We start from the raw sequence: 21,588 nt of genomic DNA, 5'->3' as shown, positions 1-21,588 counted from the left end.
TAAGTAAAAAACTCTTTGCTGTTTTCCTTTGCATCCTTTGCCAAAGATTTCTCGTAATCTGCCTTTGCCTGCCTAACCTTCTTTGTGACTTAATTACAGACAAGTTTAAACCTCCCATAGTCTTCTGTGTCACCTGATACTTTATATGCATCCCATACATTCTTCTTCTGTGCCAAGAGCCACATTAATTCATCTGACATCCATTTAGTCCTAAACCTCGAACAGTATTTCTTAGTTGGAATGAAAAGCCTAGTAGCCTCCAAAATTAAGTCCCTGAAGGCTTCCCATTTAGAATGAATTCAACATTGGTAACATCATCAGTTGATCCCACTGTACAGAATTTAAAAACTGTCTGAGACCATTGTAGTCACCTTTACGAAAGCAAAGGTCCTTCCCTTTAGCCTTGATGGTAGTTACATCTTTAAGTAATTCCCACATCACTACATTGTGATCACTATCACCCAGTGGTTCCTTTATCTGCAGATTCTTAATGCATGAATAATCACTGCTGATAATCAGATCAAAAGTATTACTCCCTCTGGTTGCTTCTCCAACATGTTGCTGTAGAAAACAGTCATCCAATAAATCCACCATTATAAGACATTATGATTTACTGCCCCACTATTTCTCTACACAATTGCTCATTATACTCATTAGGCCTATAACACACACACCTGCTCTCATTTTTACTTTGCCAGTGCTTATTTCACACCAAACAGACTGAACACTGCATTGTCCACCAACATCAATTGGATGCACTCCCTTAGATTTTATGTGTTTCTTAACTAACAGCATAACCCCTCCTCCCTTCCTGTCCTGTCTATCCTTCCTGTACACATTGTACTCCTTAAAATTCCAATTCTGCACTGCTTATATCAGTGTGACACCACGTCTCTGATATCCCAAAAATATCTGCCTTTGATGTCTTGACTATACTTCAAGCTCATCAAATTTATAACCTATACTCCCAGCATTGGTGTACATGCAAGTATATATGCACCTGTTCCTACTCTTAGTTACCCTAACACAGCCCACATATTTACTTGTTCCACTATGACTCCCGGCAGTCCTGGAAATCTACATTACCTTGCTTTCCAGGCTGCTGCTCATTCTATTAGAATGAGCAGCAGCCTGGAAATTGCAGACACTTTCACATTCAACCCTAACCCACGACTTTTTTTCAACAATGACCTGTATTTGTTGAGAACAAGACCAGGGTCCCTGGCAGACATACCCTGGTTCTGTTCCACCTATCCTTCTTGCATAGTATATTCCCTGTCTCCCTGACAATAGAGTGACCAACAATAACTAGTTCCTTTGGGACCAGCGCATTCTAGCTTGGAGATGGCCTCTGTTTTGCCTGATGTACAGGAGTGAGCTCTGTCGTTGAGCTGGACAGCTGAGAGCTTGTGGGGCCCCTCATATTAATTTCTTCAAGGGCATTTACCCTACACCTCATGCTCTCATAGTTGCCCATCAGAACACTGAGTTGGCAACTAATTTCTTGACACTCTTTACTACTCATTTATAATAGATTTTGCTAACAGAAAAACCCAATAAACCAGAAAATACAAATTTTTTTTTATTGTTTTATGGTCATGACCTCCAGAAATGTGTTTTTGAAAAATATCACAAAGGCATTCAAAATTGATTCTTATAATGGAACATAGGATAACGATGAAAGTGTAGTGCAATTTCCATTATAAAAACGACCTTTTAGAGAGATAAATGGCTTAGTTATATAGCGAAAATTTCAACTTCCAAGGTCTTGGAACGAATTACCAAAAAAACAATGTCTTATTGGGTTCACATTACGATATTTTCACAATACCTCCATTTATTCCTACGGGATGCAAAATATGCTTCCACGATTTTTTAAGTTTGTCCCAGCCAGCAAAAACTCACGTAAAGTCAAATTTCCGTAAGTTGAGTATTACGTAAGCCAGGGAGTGGCTGTACTCCATTTTCTGTCTACTTGCAGCTCTACTGAGAACACTAATCAAAAAGATCTAAACCTCCCAAGCACTTCCTAATTCATTTCACAAATATACGTGGTCTCAATTCTAATCTCAACAATATCCATTTTCACTTGCAGTCTGCCAAACCCCATGTACTTTTACTAACAGAATCTCAGTTATCAGTTGATTCAACTACAGGTCATCACAGATGCCCAAATTATTCGCTGTATGATTCCTTTCACCTCAAAGGTGGTACTTGTGCATATGTCCGTTCTGATATTCCCTGTCAGAGACTTGGCAATTTGGAATTTACTCTCTTTGATCTTCTCTGGCTTAAAATCTTTCTACCTCATTGTGTCAAATTCATCTGTTGTCTCTACCGTTCTCCCAACTCCACTAATCACTTGGAGCTTTTTGACTTCCTCTCTTTACAACTTTTCTAACAGTGAGGTAATTTTCCTTGGTGATTTTAATGTTCATAACTCCAGCTGGCTTCCTTTTTCTAGTCACACCGACCCAGCTGGTCGAGATGCTGAGGCTTTTGCAATTACTAATGACCTTGCACAGATTGTTCATTTACCTACAAGAATACCGGACAATCCTAATCATACAGCCAACACGCTTGATATTTTTCTCACAAACAACCCTTCTAAGTACACGGTCGAAGTGAGAGGTCCTTTAAGCACTTCAGATCACAACTTGGTGATTGTCTCTTCTCCAATGGAGCCATTATCTCGTGGCTATTCCCAACCTCGTGTTGTTTGGCATTACAAGAATGCAGAATGGGATGATCTGCGAGATTTCTTTTCTTCTTTTCCTTGGTCGGATTACTGTTTCAAAACTTCTGAAGTCAACATTTGCTCAGATCGTGTCAGTGAAATTATTCTTGCAGGAATGGAATCCTTTATCCCACACTCCACTTTAAAATTTCGTCCTTTATCTAAACCTTGGTTTTCCAATATATGTGCTAAGGCTGTTCAAGAGAAGAATGTTGCATATCGTAATTGGCTTGTTTCTAATTCTTCAGTTTCATTTTCTGCCTACATCAAAGCTCTCGCAACAATTGTAAAGCAGTTATTAATCAGCCCAAACTAGAGTTTGAACAGGCTAAGAGTAGAAAACTTGCTTCTTGCCCTAATGGTAGCTGAGCAATCTGGTCCCTTGCTAAAGCTATTGGCCGCAACTTTTGCCCATCTCTGATCCCATCTCTGTCCAAACCAGATGGTTCTGTTGTCACTTCAGCCAAGGATAAAGCTGACCTGCTAGCATCCCATTTTTCTTCCAACTCATATATTAATGATCTTGGTAAAACACCTCCCACCATTCCCAACATGCTCCATTCAATGCCTCTTGTGGTCTTCCGTCAAAAGGATGTCAGAAGGATTTTGATGAATCTTGATGCTAAGAAAGCTCCAGGTCCCGATAGTATTTCTCCACTTGTTCTCAAAACCTGTGCTCCTGAACTTACTCCTATTCTATGCCACCTTTATTCACTTTCTTATTCCAAAGGTGTTTTTCCTTCTGCTTGGAAATTTGCTCATATCCAGCTAGTTCCTAAAAAGGGTGACAAATCCCTCCCATCCAATTATCGTCCCATTGCAATTACTTCTACTCTTTCTAAAGTAATGGAGAAATCAATTAACCGCCAACTCTTAAACTACCTAGAAACCTTCCGTCTGATCAGCGATCGCCACTATGGATTCCGTCAATGTCGATCCACTGGTGATATTCTGGCTTATGTTACCCATTTATGGACTAATTCAATGGAAAGGTTTGGTGGAACACAAGTAGTTGCTCTTGACATCTCAAAGGCTTTTGATCGTGTTTGGCATAAAGGTCTCCTAAACAAGCTTCCATCTTATGGTTTGCCAACTGTTTTTAGTAATTGGTTATCCAGTTTTCTCTCTTATCGCTCACTGAGGGTGATGGTAGATGGCTCTCTTTCTTCTAGCTTCTCCACTAATGCCGGTGTCCCCCAAGGCTCAGTTCTTTCCCCCACTCTTTTCCTCTTGTATATGTTAATGATCTTCTTCCACTGACTGGAAATCCTATCCATAGTTTTGCCGATGATAGCACATTGCATTCCATTTTGAGAAACCTTGCCCTGCTCAATTAGCTTCAACTTCTCGAATATCTGCTACCAATTCCTTAAATGCTGACCTCCAGGTAATTCTCCATTGGGGCAAAGATAACTTAGTTGATTTGAATCTTTCTAAAACTCAGTCTTGTCTTATATATCGCAAAAAGGATTCTTCTGCTTTTGTACTTATCTTTGGTGACACTCCAATTTCTAGGCAAAATGATATATCTCTTTTGGGGATTACCCTGACTTCTAATCTCTCTTGGCACAAGCACATTACAAATATTGCTTTCTCTGCATCCAAAAAACTTGTTTTTCTCTTTGGCTCTCGGCGTTACTTTTCTTCCAAACAGCTGCTCACTCTGTATAAATTGCAAATCCGCCCTGCCATGGAATATTGTTCCCACATTTGGGGTGGTGCCCCCAAAACCTCTCTCAGGCTTCTTGATTCCATTTAGAAGAGGGCAGTTAGGTTAATTAATGATTGATCTCTAACAGAGTCTCTCCACTTGCTGACTCACAGACGTACTGTTTCTGCTGCATGCCTCTTCTACAGATACTTCCATGAGCACTGTTCTTCTGAATTAGCTTCTATAATTCCCGTTCTCTCTTTCAAAACAGTCCGAACAAATGCCGTCACCAGCCAACATCCATTTACTGTCCAACTTCAAACTCACAGGACCAACTTTTCATCTTCCTCGTTTATTCATTGAACTGCTGTTTTCTGGAACAACCTTCCTTCATACGTATTTCCTGAAAATTACAGTCTACAGAAGTTCAAGTCCAATGTCAACAAATATCTTCTTTCGTCTTCTCAACCTCCTACCCAAGCACAGTACTAAGTACTATAGGTTCTAATGCCTCTCATGTTTGGGGTTTACATAAAAAAAAAAAAAAAAACCAGCTCAACACTTACTTCCTGCTAGTTCACTCAGATGCCTCAAAATCAAAGTCGTGTAGGATCTGCTACTGTCTTTCCAGACACTACTATATATCAGCAGATTCTCCCATAATCTAGCCCATAGGTTCCCAAACTTATTTGTCTTACCACCCCCTTTTCAGAAAAAAAATTACTCAGCGCTCCCCTGAAAAATCTACCTTCTTTAAGCGAACAAACAGAAAGATATAGTAAAAAATTTGCGTTTTTTATGTATCTATATATCTACCTACGTCTTAGAACAGTAAATACAGATGTCGTAAATAAGAAACCTTGAAGCTTGAAATTATAAAATTATTTATTAAAATCAACCATAGTAACATTCGCATTACACACAGAAAATTAAGATAACGAAGGATAATATGAAAATAAAAATTACGAATAACATTAAAAATGATCCTAATGGAAGGATGAACCTGGTGCACTGCTATCAATGTATTAATCCTTGACTCTATTTTTGTCAGCAGTATTGTTAAATCACCGCGATTCGCTATTTGCAGAATTCTGGCTGCTTTTTTAGCCAGAATTCTTGGTAGCCGTCTTTGAATTTAAATTTCAATTCTTCATTCGTTGTTACATCTATCAGTTCTTCTTGTAATTTAGGAGATTCTTCTGTGTTTGTACTTGAAAAAGGATTTAGAACCCAATCGGGTATGTTCATTTTTAAAATATCTTCAAATTGTTGATTGAAGTTAGAATGGAGAGCATCCAAGTGCTGACAATAGGTAAGTAAGTCTTCATCATATTTTTCTACTGTTGAAACTGCCTGAATTCCCCTTGTCCTAAATGTTGTTTGTACAGAAGAAGTTTTGCCACAAACGCAGAAATAACAGCTTTTGTTTTTATTAAATTCAGCTCATCGCCTTGAAATTGTAGATTTGTTTCATTAAATTTGTTAAACAAGCCTGTCAAATAAGCTATGTCATTTTTGGAATCAATTAAGTTGGCTCGTAAAGCATCATCTTTGTTTTCTAGAAACTCTAGCACGGAGTTAAAAAGATTATAAAACCGATTCAAACAGGTACCTTTTGATAGCCAACGAACTTCTGTATGAAGCAGCAAGCGATTGAATTCTTCATCGTTTTTAATACAAAGTTGTCTAACCAATCTGCCATTCAATGAATTTATTCTGATTTTGTTGATTGCTTTAATGACATAATCTAATGACCTATGTATGCGTTCACTCAGATTTTTGGCAACTAAATGTTGACGATGGATGACACAGTGTACAGCGAATGCATTCGGCACCGCCTTTTTTAAATATGCAAGAAACCCCTATAGCACCCTATCATCGCTGGAGCACCAACAGTAGCAACTGAGAAGATATTACTCAGGGGTATTTCTTTTTCTTTAAAAAACTCTTCTAATGCATGAAATATCGATTCTCCTTTGGTATCAGTTTTCAAATTTTTAGCAAATAATAATTCTTCACAAAAAATTTGTTCTTTTATGAATCGCACGTATGCTAAAAGTAAGGCTTCATTTCCTGGCAAAGTTGACTCATCAAGCTGTATAGAGAACTAGGATGTTTGTCCTTAATGCAAATTGTAATGACAAATGATCCATAATCTGTAAATATCAAAGTTACCAAATATGAATTAAAATTTTTGAATTGAATACTATTACACTTGCACTATTGTTAACTGCTTGTCACACAATTCAAAAACAATCTAAACTAGATTTCATACATGATGCCTATTTATAGTATCGTATTCTCAACCAGTCAATACACGCACATATTCTTGCTGATGTAAGATGGACTCACTGACAATGCCTGACACGCTCGCCTACCTGTACTTGCTTGTTAAGACCTGTCGGAGGACTTGACCGCCGATCGGTTATAACTTGCATTTTGTGTGTTTACCTGGAAAATAATGTTACACTATGTTACACAACAGGTGAAACATGTACGAATAGTTTTTCTAAATTTTCTTATCTTCTCTTCCTTCTTTATGCTTTCACCGCTCCCTTATTTTTATTAAACGCCCCCCAAATGCACCCGAGGCTACTATCATCCCCCTTGATTGTTCCACTGCCCCCTGGGGGCGGTATCGCCCACTTTGGGAACCAGTGATCTAGCCTATACACTGAATGGACAACTGAAGCAGATGGCATTCATCCCCCCATCTTTTGATCAATACTACATAAATTTGTTTCCTAGCATTGTTTCCCAGACTAATACTGATCAGGCAATACAAAATAAAATTTAATCATATGATATTACAGTACATTTTATACACCATATTCCTGTAGTGGTTTCTTTCCTTCTTTTTTTTAATTGTAATTTGTTGTACATTGTAAAAGTTGTACTTTGTAATAGTTGTACATTGTAAAATTTAGGCTTGGAATCTCGATATCTGTGTCTTTCAGTGATATAATAATCTAAATAAAATACATTGATATAAATGAGGAAAATGGAATCTTTTTACATTTTTATTCAGAAATTATCCGAAATTCTAAATTTTTTTACACAGACACAATATGCACATACAATACATATGATGAAAGCAATATGATATACTTAATGGATTTTCAAATACATAATATAAAAAAAAGTTTACAATTAAATCACATACAATTTATAACCAAAAATTCACCAGGAAAGGTTGAAGATAATCTTTCCTGGTACATTGATGCATTGTCAAGCAAAATCCTGATTTCAGCCCTGGTCCCAGATTTCTCTACCGAATCTTGGGTCATTCTGATCTCTCCGAGTGTCATTCATTATGAATTAGTTCAGAATACTTACATGGTAAACCAGAAATATTATAAAGAAGGTTCTGATTCATTTGAGAGAAAAATTCCGCCCGTTGTTTTCTCCATGACAATGCTCCTGCACAGGCTGAACCTCCATTCATGAATTTTTTTCCAAAAAACACTTTTGCAATACTCCACCTTCCATTTTTACAAGTACTTGCCCTATACGTTTAACAAACATTCCTTTCCAGCTTTTCCAACAATATGATAGCAGAACTCAACTGGATCACAGTTGGAGACAGCGATACTTTCAGAAGTGGCAGAAACATTGAGATGCTTTCATGTCATCATGGGGAAACCATTTCAAATAAATACATACAGCACCTCTTATAAAAGTGTTGTATGTATTTATTTTATTTTTTTCTTAACAAATAATCTCTCTTTGATCAGTAGTATATAAGTAGTTCGAAAATTGAAGATCTAATAAGAACTGTTGCTTTGGCTCAGAAGCTAAGCAGTAAAGTCTTGCCATGATGATCAAAGTGCATTTCTCTGATATCAGCTGCACTAATTCATGCCATGTGAGAGGAGAGTATTTGGAGTCTTTTCCCAAGATTAGCATTAACTGGAACAAGCCATAGACATCAGCCATACCTGACTTAATGTATTTTTGGAGCAAATCCATTCTTGGAAACATCTAATGGTCTTTAGAGCTGAAACAAATTCATAATAAAATTTTTATTTATTTTTCTCTTACCACTGACGTCACTACCTGAACTGGAGCAAGCACTGCCTGATTTGAGGAAACTGTAGAAGTGCAGAATCTTATGAGTATAAGCTAATCATAAGTTAATTATGACCATAAGCTAATCATGTAATCTCTACATGACCATCTTTATCTCATAGATAAATCATCTATGTCCCCATATTTTGTTTTGTGCAGGCATGTTTTTTTTATTCTTTATGCTTGTCATACAGTTAGAGTAATAGCAATAGATTTGTATGTAACCATATAAAAGCAAACAAAATTTGCATAAAACAGCATCATTATATATCTCATGTTATAAATCCATTAATTTAGCTTTAAATTCAAATATAGTTTGTTTCCCCATTTGCCTTTAAGTACAATGAAAATCAAAAAGCACTCATTGAAATATAAATTATTTATAGATATAAAAACTGCTATAAAATCAGTTTTCAAAATTTTTATATTCTGGCAAAAATATAGTTCTTTTTTCTGAAGCAGAAAATTGAATCATCACAGAAATAACCTTGAAGATAAGCTACAGAGAAAAAAAATATTGAACTTCAGCATTTGCAGTGTTCTCTCCAGGACCTATTGAATGGACACGTTGTCCAGTGAATTTTACTGACCAATCAGGCTAAAATTTAAGCGATTCTCGCAGTACCATGTGGTACTGATCTCGATTAATATTAATTCGAACATACTATGTGGTTGAGGTCACTGTGACAGAGGCCGACACCAAGTCCGGTTGGAATTGTGATTGGACGGTGAAAGATCAGCAGAACTTTCTGGTACGTAACCTACCTATGCAGTTATAAGACCTCCCACTATTCGACCATCGTGCTGATTTCATGCAGCCATCAAGTAATTCGATGCTGCGAATCCAGATTACCGAGAATATTAACGTGTGCTTTATGTTGAGCTATCAGATGCCTGACGTAGCCCAGTGGTCAGGAGCGAGAGTGCATAGCATGCATTCCTTGAGTGGATCGGGGTTCAAGCCCGTGACTACTAAATATGATAAATATTTGTATTGACGATTTATTGTAAACTCTACTGACTTGGTTGTCTTGCCAGAGTATAAACAGAAAATTTATTTATTTATTTATGCCAGTTTCACTGAGTCGACTCAGATTCACTTTTGTTATTCAAATTTTTCGGACACTTTCTGAATCGATTCACTCGCTCTGTAGCGATCGCTACAGCAAGTTCAGTATTATAATTCTGCAAGCTAGTAACACCATGTTAAATTCTGTGAATTGTTAGATGTGTTGTTTGTCTTGGTCTCCGTACAGGTGCACAAATATAATAATAAATATTGTAATAAAATAAGAACCCATAATGAAAGTAAGTTAAATCAGAAAACAACACTAAGTTTCTTTAAGAAAAATGAAATTACAAAAACAACGGCATAGCCAGCAATTTCTGACAAGGACATTGCAGAGGCTGCTCTATCTCGTGAAACACAGTCCATTTCAAAATTTGATTATAAAAAACCTGCAGAAAACTGGGCCTCTAAGAAGAAGAGAAGAATTAATAAATAAAATGTTAATATGAGTTAAAATCACTAAGGATTTAAAAATTTGTCATTATTAAATTTTTACATCAAATTCTAATAAAATTGTTCGCATACTTGCATCATACAGGGTATATAATGCACCTGACATCATTCTTGCAAATCTAGGTTTAGTGTATCATCACTTATAAATAGATTGAGAAAACACTTCCACAGTGAATCACAGTTTGGATTTAATATAACGGCATATGAGGGTAAACCATAGCATTATTCTTGGTATCATAAAAAAAAAAAAAAAACGTATTACGCTAGTAAAAGTAAAATAATGAGAAAAGAAAAACAAAAATGTAAGTCTTTACAATCTGATACCCTTCTGGCTGATCACTGTGAGTAGTTGTTGTTGTTATTATTTGGTTTTTAAGAGCATTAGCAAATAAGGCCATATTGCTCCGAGGATATGCGGTGGTCATTCCCTGACCTTTCCGCATCCTCCATATTTGGTGGTCACGGGCTCGAACCCCGGTCTAATCAAGAAGCGTCTGCTATGCACTGCTGCTCCTTCCCACCTGGCTACGGAGGCGCCGACAAGTCACATACTGGAACATGAGCATGCCAGAGTGGGAAGGGGTTGCTTTGGTGTTTGGGCAACCTTGTCTACCTTGATCTTAAGTTCTTTGAGTAGCTCTTGGAGACGAATACTAAAAGGACGATTGGAAGTCTTATGGGTGTTGTACAAATTTCCCCATCGTGGCTGAAAAACGAATGGCCACGTAGGATAGTCTGGCAGGGATTTCAGTTTTAAAGCATACTTTAGAGACAACTGCTTGCGTCGAAGCGATAACAGTGGTTTGTTTGCTTCGACGTATAAGCTCTGGACAGGAGATGTTCGACATGCTCCAATAGCGATGCAGAGAGCCTGATGATGGACAGGATCCAGCCATCAAAGTACACTGTCTCTGGCTGAATCGTATACCAGGGACCCATAATCTAGTCTGGATCGTACAAGCGCACGGTAAAGCCATAGAAGGGTGCATCGGTCCGCACCCCAAGACGTAGAGCAGAGAGAGTGGAGAATATTCAAGCCTCTTGTGCATTTTGTATGGAGTTGACGGATGTGATCCAGAAAGGTCAGCTTTTTATCAAATACGAGTCCCAAGAATTTTGTCAGTCATATTGCATGACTGACAAAATATGCTAAATTCATCAACATAGAGGGCACTGTTTACAGTTGGAGGAAGTTGTTCTGTGATGGAATTTACTTTGATGGTGAAAAGCATGACACTTAATACTGATCCTTGTGGTACTCCCTCCTCTTGGCTGAAGGAACAAGAGAGTGAGGATCCCACACGAACTTGGAAAGATCGATTGGCTAAAAAGTTTTTAATAAAAATGGGGAGATGCCCTCTAAGACCAAGGCTATGCAAATCTTTTAAGATGCCAAATCTCCAAGATGTGTCATACGCTTTCTCCATGTCAAAGAATACAGACACCAAATGTTCACGTTTTAGGAAAGCATCCCGGATGGATGTTTCCAGTCTAATAAGATGGTCCAGAGTGGACCGGTTCCTTCAGAAGCCGCACTGGACGTTGGAGAGAAGGTCATTTGATTCTAAATACCATATTAAACGAAAATTAACCACTCTCTCTCCAGGATTTTGCACAGACAGCTAGTCAGAGCAATAGGACGATAATTAGTAGTGACATTTGGATCCTTTCCTGGCTTAGCAAAGGCAAGAACGATTGACTTGCGCCAGGAATCCGGAAACTGCTCATCAATAAAGATTCTGTTATATAGAAGGAGCAGATGATCCAGAGATTTTGGTGAATGATGCTTAATCATTTCATAATGGATGCTATCTGGTCCAACAGCACTTGCCTTGGAAAGAATGAGAGCTCTTTTCAGTTCCTGTATAGTGAATGACCCGCTGTAGAGATAGACACTCTTAGACTTAAAATTAAGTGTCTGTTTTTCGATTTTGTTTCAGGACCAGGAACTCTGGGGAATACGAAGATGTCGCAAAGATGTTAGAGAATGTTTCCCCAAGAGAGTTGGCTATTGCAGTTGGATCTGCAATAGTGCATCCATTATAATCTAGGACTGAAGTATGGGATGTATATTTTCCCTTCATTTGCCGGATTTTATCCCAGACCAACTACTACTAGTGTACTGAGTAATTGATGAAGTAAAACGGATCCATGATTCCTTTCGACTCTGACAGCGGATGTAGCGTGCTTTGACTTGTGCACATTTAAAGGCTATAAGGTTGGTCGTAGTAGGATATCGGCGGAATATCCCCCATGCTTTGTTTTGAGCCTTTTTTGCTGCTGTGCATTGTGAATTCCACCATGGGTTGGAAAATGGTGGAAACCGAGCAGATATTTTTGGAACGGCATGCGCAGCTGCTTGGACAACAATTTCTGTGATGTAAGTTACTGCATCATTGATAGGCTCCTGACTGACGGTACTGAGGTCAAAATTTGCCTGATGTTGGAAGGCAGTCCAGTCAGCCTGATCAGTCTTCCACCGTGGTAACCTGAAAGGATGACACAGTCTTCCACTGTGTAACGAGGTTATCACAGGAAAGTGATCACTTCCGTATGGGTTCTCCTCCACTTCCCATGTGAGTGAAGGGAGTAGAGAAGGGGAGCAGATAGAGAGATCAATGGCAAAAAACGTACAGGTAGGCATGTGGAAGAAGGTGTTTATTCCAATATTTAGAAGGGAAAGTTCATTGTCATTTAGCATACACTCTATGACTCGACCCCTTCCATTGATGCTAGCACTACCACAAAGGTTGTTATGTCCATTAAAATCCCCGAGAAGTAAGAAAGGGAGAGGCAACTGCATTACAAGATCATCAAGGTCTTCCTGGGAGATGTCAGTCCCAGGTGGCAAATAAATAGAGCACACAGTTAATAAAAATCCCACTGTAAGGCAAATTGCAACAGCCTCTATGCTGGTTGTAACTAGCAAGGGCTGAACTGGGGTCTGGTTACTCACAAGGATAGCCACTCCTCCATGAGCAGGGCCATTCGCAATTCTATTCTTATGAAAAAATGTGATGTTATGCATGGTGGGATTATCATTTGCCTTTAGATTAGTCTCCTGCAAGCAAAAGCAAACTGGCTCATGCTTTTGCAGAAGGGCCTTGATGTCATCAGTATTTCGCCGGAATCCACGACAATTTCATTGTAGGAATTTAGCCATTATTTTGGCTTGGTGGGTCCATCAGGCGGCTTCCGAGTTGATGAGGGCTTACTTTTATCAGTCTTGGGTTTATCTCTTTTGGGGAAGTATGGACGCTGTCCGGTGCCCATTTCTTCCTCCACAAAGAGCTCCAAGACTGATTCGTCCAGTATCTCCTTGTCTTCTACATACATTGTTTCTGGTATTACAGGTGGCTCTTTTTTACCACTTGGTTTTGGTAGTGGTGAAGCACTAGGAGGTACGGATATAGGAGTGGCAGCTGACTGTGTTTTTTTGATGGGATTTTGTGAACTCGATAAATAGCATTCAATCGGAGTGAACGACTCTCTTGGTGGTACAGTCATCTCTGTTTATGTACCGATAGTGCACTTCGCAGAAACCTTCTGAACATAAGAAGGCTTCCCACTATTTATTGGTTGTATGCGTTTTCTAGCCTCTGGGTAGGAGATATTCAGCTCTGTTTTCAGTTTTTGGATCTCTTTTTCATCCTTCCACTGCTGGCATGCTCTAGAGTAGGCAGGATGTTCTTGTTGGCAATTTACACAGATCGGTTTGGAAGCTGAACATTCCTTGCTCTCATGGTCTTTCGCACCACATCGAGCACAGGCAGGGTTATCACGACAAGCTGTTTGTGAGTGGCCGAATTTTTGGCATTTGAAACACCTCAGTGGGTTTGGAATATAAATCCTCACTGGGCAGTGTAAGTACCCTGCCTTGATGGAACTTGGAGGCCGTGGGGTGTTAAATATTAGGATGAAAACTCGGGTAGGGATGAGATTCCCATCCTTCCGCATTGATATTCTCTTGACAGCCGTCACTCCTTGGTCTTTTAGTTCAGAGTAGATCTCTTCTTCAGAGACATGAAGAAGATCCCACTCTGAAATGACACCTTGTGAAGAGTTCAAAGTTTTGTGGGGGTTACACTGATCGGTATTCCCCCCCCATGGATGTCGCGTTCAGGATTCTTTCTGCTTGCTTTGTGCTTGAAGTTTCAACTAAAAGATCGCCAGAACGCAGTCGTTTTACGGATTTTGGTGATCCTTTCTGGATGAAGAAGGGTGACATCTTCCCAATTGAGTGCTCTCCAGTAGAATGGAGAATGAGGAAAAGCGGTGTTATAGATGGTGTTTTATCCTCAGTTCAGGCTCTTTTGGCAGAATTGGTGTCATTCTCATCTGATCAATTAGGTAGGGGTCTTGTTCGGGCCTCAGAAAAAATTGGATTTAAATTACTCATGGGAGTAAAATAAAAATTTCAGATGCCCTAAGTACCTCACCCACCACGGAGCCCTACGAGCGGACACGTCCCCTCGTGAACTAGCAGGTACTTCGTACACGAATGCGACAGCAAATTAGCTCAGGAGCATCATACCCACGTTTCCAATAAGCCTTGATCCCGTCCCACGACCAAAGGGAGGGAGACTTATTGGAACACAGTTGACCCTAGCAGTAAGAACCACCCGCCGATTGATCCCAGTCAGGCTGGTCCGGGACCACCCGTCTTGTCGAAGCAGGGGCCAAAGTGGTGTCTTAAGGCTGGGCCCCTCAACCACCAGGATCCCCATTCCGAATTCCACGGCTGCACATGCCAGATTCCAACGATATAACCCTGGAACCAAGGTATGGGCGTTAGATCGCAGTGATGCTAGTCTGGAAGTGCAGCAGCAGCACTGGGAGGTCCCCTCACCACGTACAGGTACCCACGTCAAGGGGTCAGGTACGGGACATGATATTGCCAAGAGGGATGTCGTTATATGTGCGTGATGTAAGGAGTGTGAGAAAAGAAGGCGACAACTCAGCGTTATGGGCCTATATGAGAGCTTGAAGGACAGGGTGGATGCCTTTGCAGAATCTAAATTGAGGGGACCCATCAAGCTCTCAGCTGCCCACATCAACGCCAGAGCTTGCACTTGATCATCACGCAACACAGCGGCAACCCCCAAGGCAGAATCTGCTGGTCCCACAGGAACTAGTAGTTGTTGGTGACTATTGTCAGGGAAACAGGGAACATGGTATGTAAAAACGATAGGTGGAAAAGGACCAGGGTATGTGTGCCAGGGGCAAAGGTTGATGACGTTGTAGAGCAGATATCATCTTTTAAGGGCACAAATGATATTAAGAATAGGAGACGTTGGCACTAATGATATTAAGAATAGGAGACAACGGAATTACTTAATAAGTACAGGTCACTGTTGAAAAAAAGCCATGAATTAGGGTTGAATTTGAAAGTGTCTGCAATTCTGTCCAGACACGATAGGAGGGAGTATATGATGAGGGCCTTGTCGATCAATTCGGCCCTGGAAAGATAGTGCAAGGCTCAAGGGGTAGAATTTTTTTTCAGCCTGGTCTATACTTGTTAACAGAAGAGACTGTTTCTACAGGGATGGGATACACTTAAATAGAAAGGGTGCAAGAATATTTGCTGATGCTATCGACGCAGTGTTAGGAGTTTGGAAAACTGATAGCTTGGGGGGGGATACAAGGATGAATAGATTAACAGTAGCCACTGGCAGAGGTGAAAGTGATTCTTGCATTGCTTCTATTGGAATGAGCAGCAGCCTGGAAAACAAGATGCAGAGTATTTCAGAGACTGCTGGGAATCATTGTGGTACAAGTAAACACATGGGTTGTGTTAGAGTAGCTAAAAATAGGAACAGGTGCATGTATACTTGCATATACACCAATGCTAGGAGTTTCGTAAATAAATTTGATGAATTTGAGGTATTGCTCAAAACATCAAAGGCAGATATTGTTGGGATATAAGAGATGTGGGATCACACAGATATAAGGAATACAGAACTGGAATTTGGGGAGTACAATGTGTACAGGAAGGATAGACAGGATAAGAAGGGAGGAGGGGTAATACTATTAGTTAAGAAACATAAAATCCAAGGAAGTGAAGTCAGTCTGCATCGCTGGACAGTGCAGTGTCGAGTCAGTTTGGTGTGACATAAGCATTGGGAGATCAAAATTAAGAGTAGGAGTGTGTTATAGGCCTAATGACGCTGTACAGGAAAATAGAGTGGGCCAGTAAATCAGAGACTCTTATAATGGGGATTTTAATTTCCCAGATATTGACTGGAATTTGTGGGTTGGTCACTCATACACTAGCAAGGCTTTTGTGGATTTATTGGATGATTGTTTTCTACATCAGCATGTTTGGGAGGCAACTAGAGGGAGTAATACTCTTGATCTGATTATCAGTAGTGATCCTTCATGCATTAAGAATCTGCAGATAAAGGATCCACTAGGTGGCAGTGATCACAGTGTGGTGAAGTGGGATTTACTCAAAGAGGTAACTACCATCAGGGGTAAAGGGAAGGGTTTTTGCTTTCGTAAAGGCGACTATGATGGTCTGAGACAGTATTTAAATTCTATACAGTGGGACCAACTGATGATGTTACCAACAGCAAATTCAAAATGGGAGGTATTCAAAGAATTTACCTTGAAAGCTACTAGGCTTTACATGCCAACTAAGAAATATTGTTCAAGGTTTAGGCCTAAATGGATGTCAGATGAACTAATGAGACATCTTGCAGAGAAGAAAAATGCTTGTTTGTTTGTTATTTAGTTTTTAGGAGCATTAGCAACTAAGACCATATTGCTCTGGGATATGCGGTGGTCATTCCCTGATCTTTCCGCATCCTCCGTATTTGGTGGTGACGGGCACTGCTGCGCCTTCCCATCTGGCTACAGAGGCGCCAAGAAAAATGCATGGGATACATATAAATTAATGGGTGAATGCATGGAAGCCTATGAAAGATATAAGCTGGTCTGTAACCAAGTCACAAAGAAGATTAGGCAGGCAAAGGAAGATTATGAGAAATCTTTGGCAAAGGATGCAAAGAAAAACAACAAAGAGTTCTTTACCTATGTAAACTCTAGAAGGAAAGGTATGAATGAGATTGTTCCAACTGGATATTGATGGTTCAACTGTTAATGATCCTGCTCAGGTGGCTAACAAACTAAATGAGTATTTTGCATCTATATTCACACATGAGGAGTAATTCAGGGAGGGGAATGCGAGAGGTGAGTTTAACTCTGGCAGTGAGCTAGATGATTTTGTAATAACTGAGAGGAAAGTGGAGGAGAAATTGTTGAAGATAAACATAAAAAAGGCACCCTGGGTGGATGAGATCTATCCAGTTATATTAAAGGAGATAGCAAAGGAATTAAGCAAATCTTAGCCATAATTATGAGAGCTTCTTTGGGCTCAGTGGAGGTACCCATGGACTAGAGATGTACAAATGTGACCACAATTTACAAAGGGTGACACAAGAAATTATAGACCAGTTAGCTTAACTTCGGTTCCAGGAAAATTAATGGAAGCACTGGTTAAAGAAGCACTGCAGGATCATCTAGACAAGACTTCAGTTATAGGTCGGACTCAGCATGGTTTTGTTAAGGGAAAGTCTTGCTGACCAATTTGATTGGATACTATGATATGTTCACAAAGGAACTGGATGCAGGGAATAACTTTGATATCATATATTTGGATCTCAGATAGGTTTTTGATACTGTTGCACATGGAAGACTGCTGAAAAAATTGGAGGCAAATTGCTGCTATGGATAAATGGATGGTTGAATGAGAGAAGACAGAGTGGTAATCAATGGACACTGCTCATCGTGGACTAATGTTATTAGTGGAGACCGTCAAGGTTTAGTGTTGGGCCCATTGTTGTTTTCTGTGTTTATAAATGATACTGATGATGGTATACCAAGCTTAATGTCCAAGTTTGCAGACGATACGAAAGTTGGCAGGATTGTTAAGGACACTAATGACAGTACGCTGCTGCAACAGGATATAGAAAAGTTGAGCAGATGGGTTGAAAAGTGGCAAATGAAGTTTAACATTGACAAATGTAAAGTAATGCATATGGGAAATAGCAACGTATCAACTCTGTGGTACTACACTGACAGTGGTAGAGAATGAAAAGGACCTGGGGGTAATTGTGCAGGCAGATATGAAGTTCTCTGAGCAGAGCAGACGGGCTGTAAGAGTAGCTCATGGTGTCTTATCAATGATATACAGGAATTTTTCTAGCAGGAATAGGGAGGTGATTATTCTCTTGTATAAGGCAATGGTCAGGCCACACCTTGAGTACTGTACACAGGTCTGGAGGCTTCATTTTAAGAAGGATGTAGAGCTGTTGGAACGAGTAGAGAAGGGCAACAAGATTAGTGAATGGAACACAGGGTTGCTCTTACGAAGAAAGGCTTAAGTTTTGCAAATTACAGTGTCTGGAGACTAGGCACCTGTGAGGTGATCTGATTGAGGTGTATAAAACCTTGTATGATTTGAGCATGCTCAATGCTGATGGGATTCTTCCTCTTGCTGAAAAAATTACCCAAGAGGAAATAAATTCAAATTGAGGAAAGACAGTTGTAGGATAGACGTGTGGAAGTTTGCCTTTAGCCAGAGGATAGTTGGTTGGTGGAACAGACTTCCATCCTTTGTTGTGAAAGTTGATAGTCTAAATAAATTTAAGGCTGAGCTAGACAGGTATTTGGAACCAACGGAGGGGTGAAATGGGAGCGTGTTTTTTTTTTTTTTTTTTTTGGCTGATGCTGCATAAGCTTGCTTTCTTGCATTATATGCCTCTACTAATCTAATGCTAATAACCTTCTTTAAATAGTTCAAAATGAAAATCTATTAAAATAAATATATTTCTTTTGCTTGAATAATCCAGTGCCAAAAAGGAGAAAAGTGTGTTTTCTCAATCTATATATATAAGTGAAACGATAGGATAAACCTAGATTTCCAAGAATGACGTCATGCACATTGATATACCCATAGAATGCAAGTATTTGTTATTAAAACAATCTACTTTTTAAATAAAAAGTATCTTATTTGTTAAATTTAGTGTGTTTATGTATATGTATTGGAATTTTAATTTTTCAGTTAAAAAATATAACACCAGCTAATATTAATTCTTTTCAATGTTTATTGCACAAATTATCATTAACTCAATATAATGTTAAATTATGCAATTAACTTTTGCTCTGGATTCCTTAAGTCACATTTATAAATAACAGAAAATTTTTATAATATTGCAAAGTATTACACTTCCCTACCTGGCTACTTCATGATGCCACCCGGCTTGTAAAATTTTCTGAGGGAACACTGATTTGATTAGTAAAATTACAGTATATTGCTAACAGGAGCATAAAATAAATTTAATATTGACTTACAACTTGAAGAGATTTCAAGAGTTGATGAACATCAACCATATCAGCCAAAATTAGTAAGCGAGTAACTGCTGATAAGAGATTTCTTGCTGTCTTCACCATATTTCCTCTCTTTGTGGATGAATAAGGATCTTCAGCAAACTCTCTCGCAGCTTTTCCCATTGCTTCGCCTATAATATTTGAGTCTACTTATATATAAAAGCAGTTTATAAGGTTCACCTGAAATACATCTCATATGAAATATTTTTTAACTGAGTAATTTCATAATAACGTTTTTATTTCTTTCTTTTCTCCTCTAAAAATATATAAAGATACAGATTTCCTCTCCCATAATCCTCCAAACTACAATTTTGTCATATTTCTATTCATAGCAAATAGAAAACTTGCATTCAGTAAAATAAACCAATATATAGATTGTGTGTACGTATATATAGATCAGCATGCACACATCGATATAGGTACACAGATGAATTCTATCAAGAGAAGCTTAACTGTACTACATGTAACTGGACTACAATGTAACAGTGGACCCAACATCGAACCCACAGGTTTTTTTTTTTTTTTTTTTTTTTTTTTTTTGATTTGGTAGTTGTTGGCGCATCGGCTTCTGTGGCCATATTGCACCTCCCAAGGTTTTTGCAGTACTTTGATCCAAGCCCGAGGCGGGAATCGAACCCGCGACCTTTGAGTTGCCGGGCAGGTACTTTACCCACTCGGCTAGCCCGGTCGGCTGAACCCACAGGGTTCGGTGTTGGGTCCATTGTTGTTTTGTATATTTATCAATGATATTGATGAAGGTATATCAGGCTTAGTGTCGAAGTATGCAGATGATACAAAGGTTGGCAGAGTTGTTAATGACAGTAATGGCAGTGTGCTACTGCAACAGGATCTAGAAAATTTGGGCAGATGGGCTAAGAAGTCACAACTGAAGTTAACCTTGACAAATGCAAAGTACTGCATATGGGTAGAAGTAACCCAGAGAAACATACCAACTGTGTGGTACTACACTGAAGGTGGTAGAAAATGAAAAAGACCTGGGAGTAATTGTGCAGTCAGATATGAAGTTTTCTGAGCAATGCAGACAGGCTGCCAGGGCAGGTCATAGGGTTTTGTCAATGATATATAGAAATTTTGCTAGCAGGGAAAAGGAGGTGATTGTCCCTCTGTATAAGGCAATGGTCAGGCCACACCGTGAGTACTTTTTTTTTTTTTTATGAAAACCCCAAACACAAGAGGTATTAGAACCTATGGTATTTAGTGCCATGCATGGACTGGAGGTTGAAAAGATGAAACAAGACATTTGTTGACATCACACCTGAACTTCTGTAGACTGTAATTTTTAGTAAATACGCATGAAGGAAGTTTGTTCCAGAAAACGGCAGTTGAATAAATAAACGAGGAAGATGAAAGTTAGTTCTGTGACTTTGAAGTTGGACAGTAAATGGATGTTGGCTGGTGGCTGCATGTGTTCGGCTGTTTTAAAAGAGAGAGTGGGAATTATAGAAGCCAATTCAGAAGAACAGTGCCCATGGAAGTATCTGTAGGAAAGGCATGCAACAGAAACAGAATATTTATGAGACAGAGAGTGGAGAGACTCTGTTACAGATGAGTCATTAATTAACCTAACTGCCCTCTTCTCAATGTAGTCTAGAAGCCTGAGAGAGGTTCTGGGGGCACTGCCCCAGATGTGGGAACAATATTCCATGGTTTAACGGATTTGCAATTCCTACAGAGTGAACTGCTCTTTGGAAGAAAAGTAACATGGAGCGAAAGAGGAAACCAAGTTTTTCAGATGCAGAGGAAAAAATATTTGTAATGTGCTTTTTCCAAGAGAGAGAGCGAGAGAGAGATTAGAAGTCTGGGTAATCGCCAATAGAGATATAGCAGCTTCCCTATAAATCAGAGTGATACCAAAGATAAGGAATTGGTAGCGGATATTCGAGAAATTGAAGATGATTGAGCAGAGCAAGGTTTCTCAAACTAGAAAGTGGAATACAATGTGCTATCATTAGCAAAACTATGGATAGGATTTCTGGTTGATGGAAGGAGGTCATTAATATAAAAGAGAAAAAGAGTGGAGGAAAGAACTGGACTTTGGGGGGCACCAGCATTAGTGGAGAAGTTAGAAGTAAGAGAGCCATCTACTATCACCTCAGCGAGTGGTCAGAAAGAAAACTGAATACCCAATTAAAAAAAAACAATTGGCAAGCCATAAGATGGCAGCTTGTTTAGCAGATTTTTATGCCAAACATGATCGAA

The 21,588-nt window shown here is 39.2% G+C and overlaps 1 protein-coding gene across 1 annotated transcript in view; it reads right to left on the bottom strand.

Moving 5' to 3' along the window:
- Nucleotides 1-21,588, bottom strand: part of LOC150085574 (catenin alpha-like) — a 707,146-nt gene that overhangs the window by 558,906 nt on the left and 126,652 nt on the right. The window contains exon 7 of the mRNA XM_090373354.1: nucleotides 19,333-19,499. Coding sequence (XP_090229480.1) covers nucleotides 19,333-19,499 — 167 coding nt within the window. The remainder of the gene's footprint in view (nucleotides 1-19,332; nucleotides 19,500-21,588) is intronic.

This window comes from Mastigoproctus giganteus, chromosome 5 (genome assembly GCF_048544385.1).
Source record: "Mastigoproctus giganteus isolate SK-2022 chromosome 5, ASM4854438v1, whole genome shotgun sequence".
Taxonomy (NCBI): domain Eukaryota; kingdom Metazoa; phylum Arthropoda; class Arachnida; order Uropygi; family Thelyphonidae; genus Mastigoproctus; species Mastigoproctus giganteus.
Note: the sequence above shows the minus strand (reverse complement) of the source record. Positions and strands in the feature narration are given on the sequence as shown.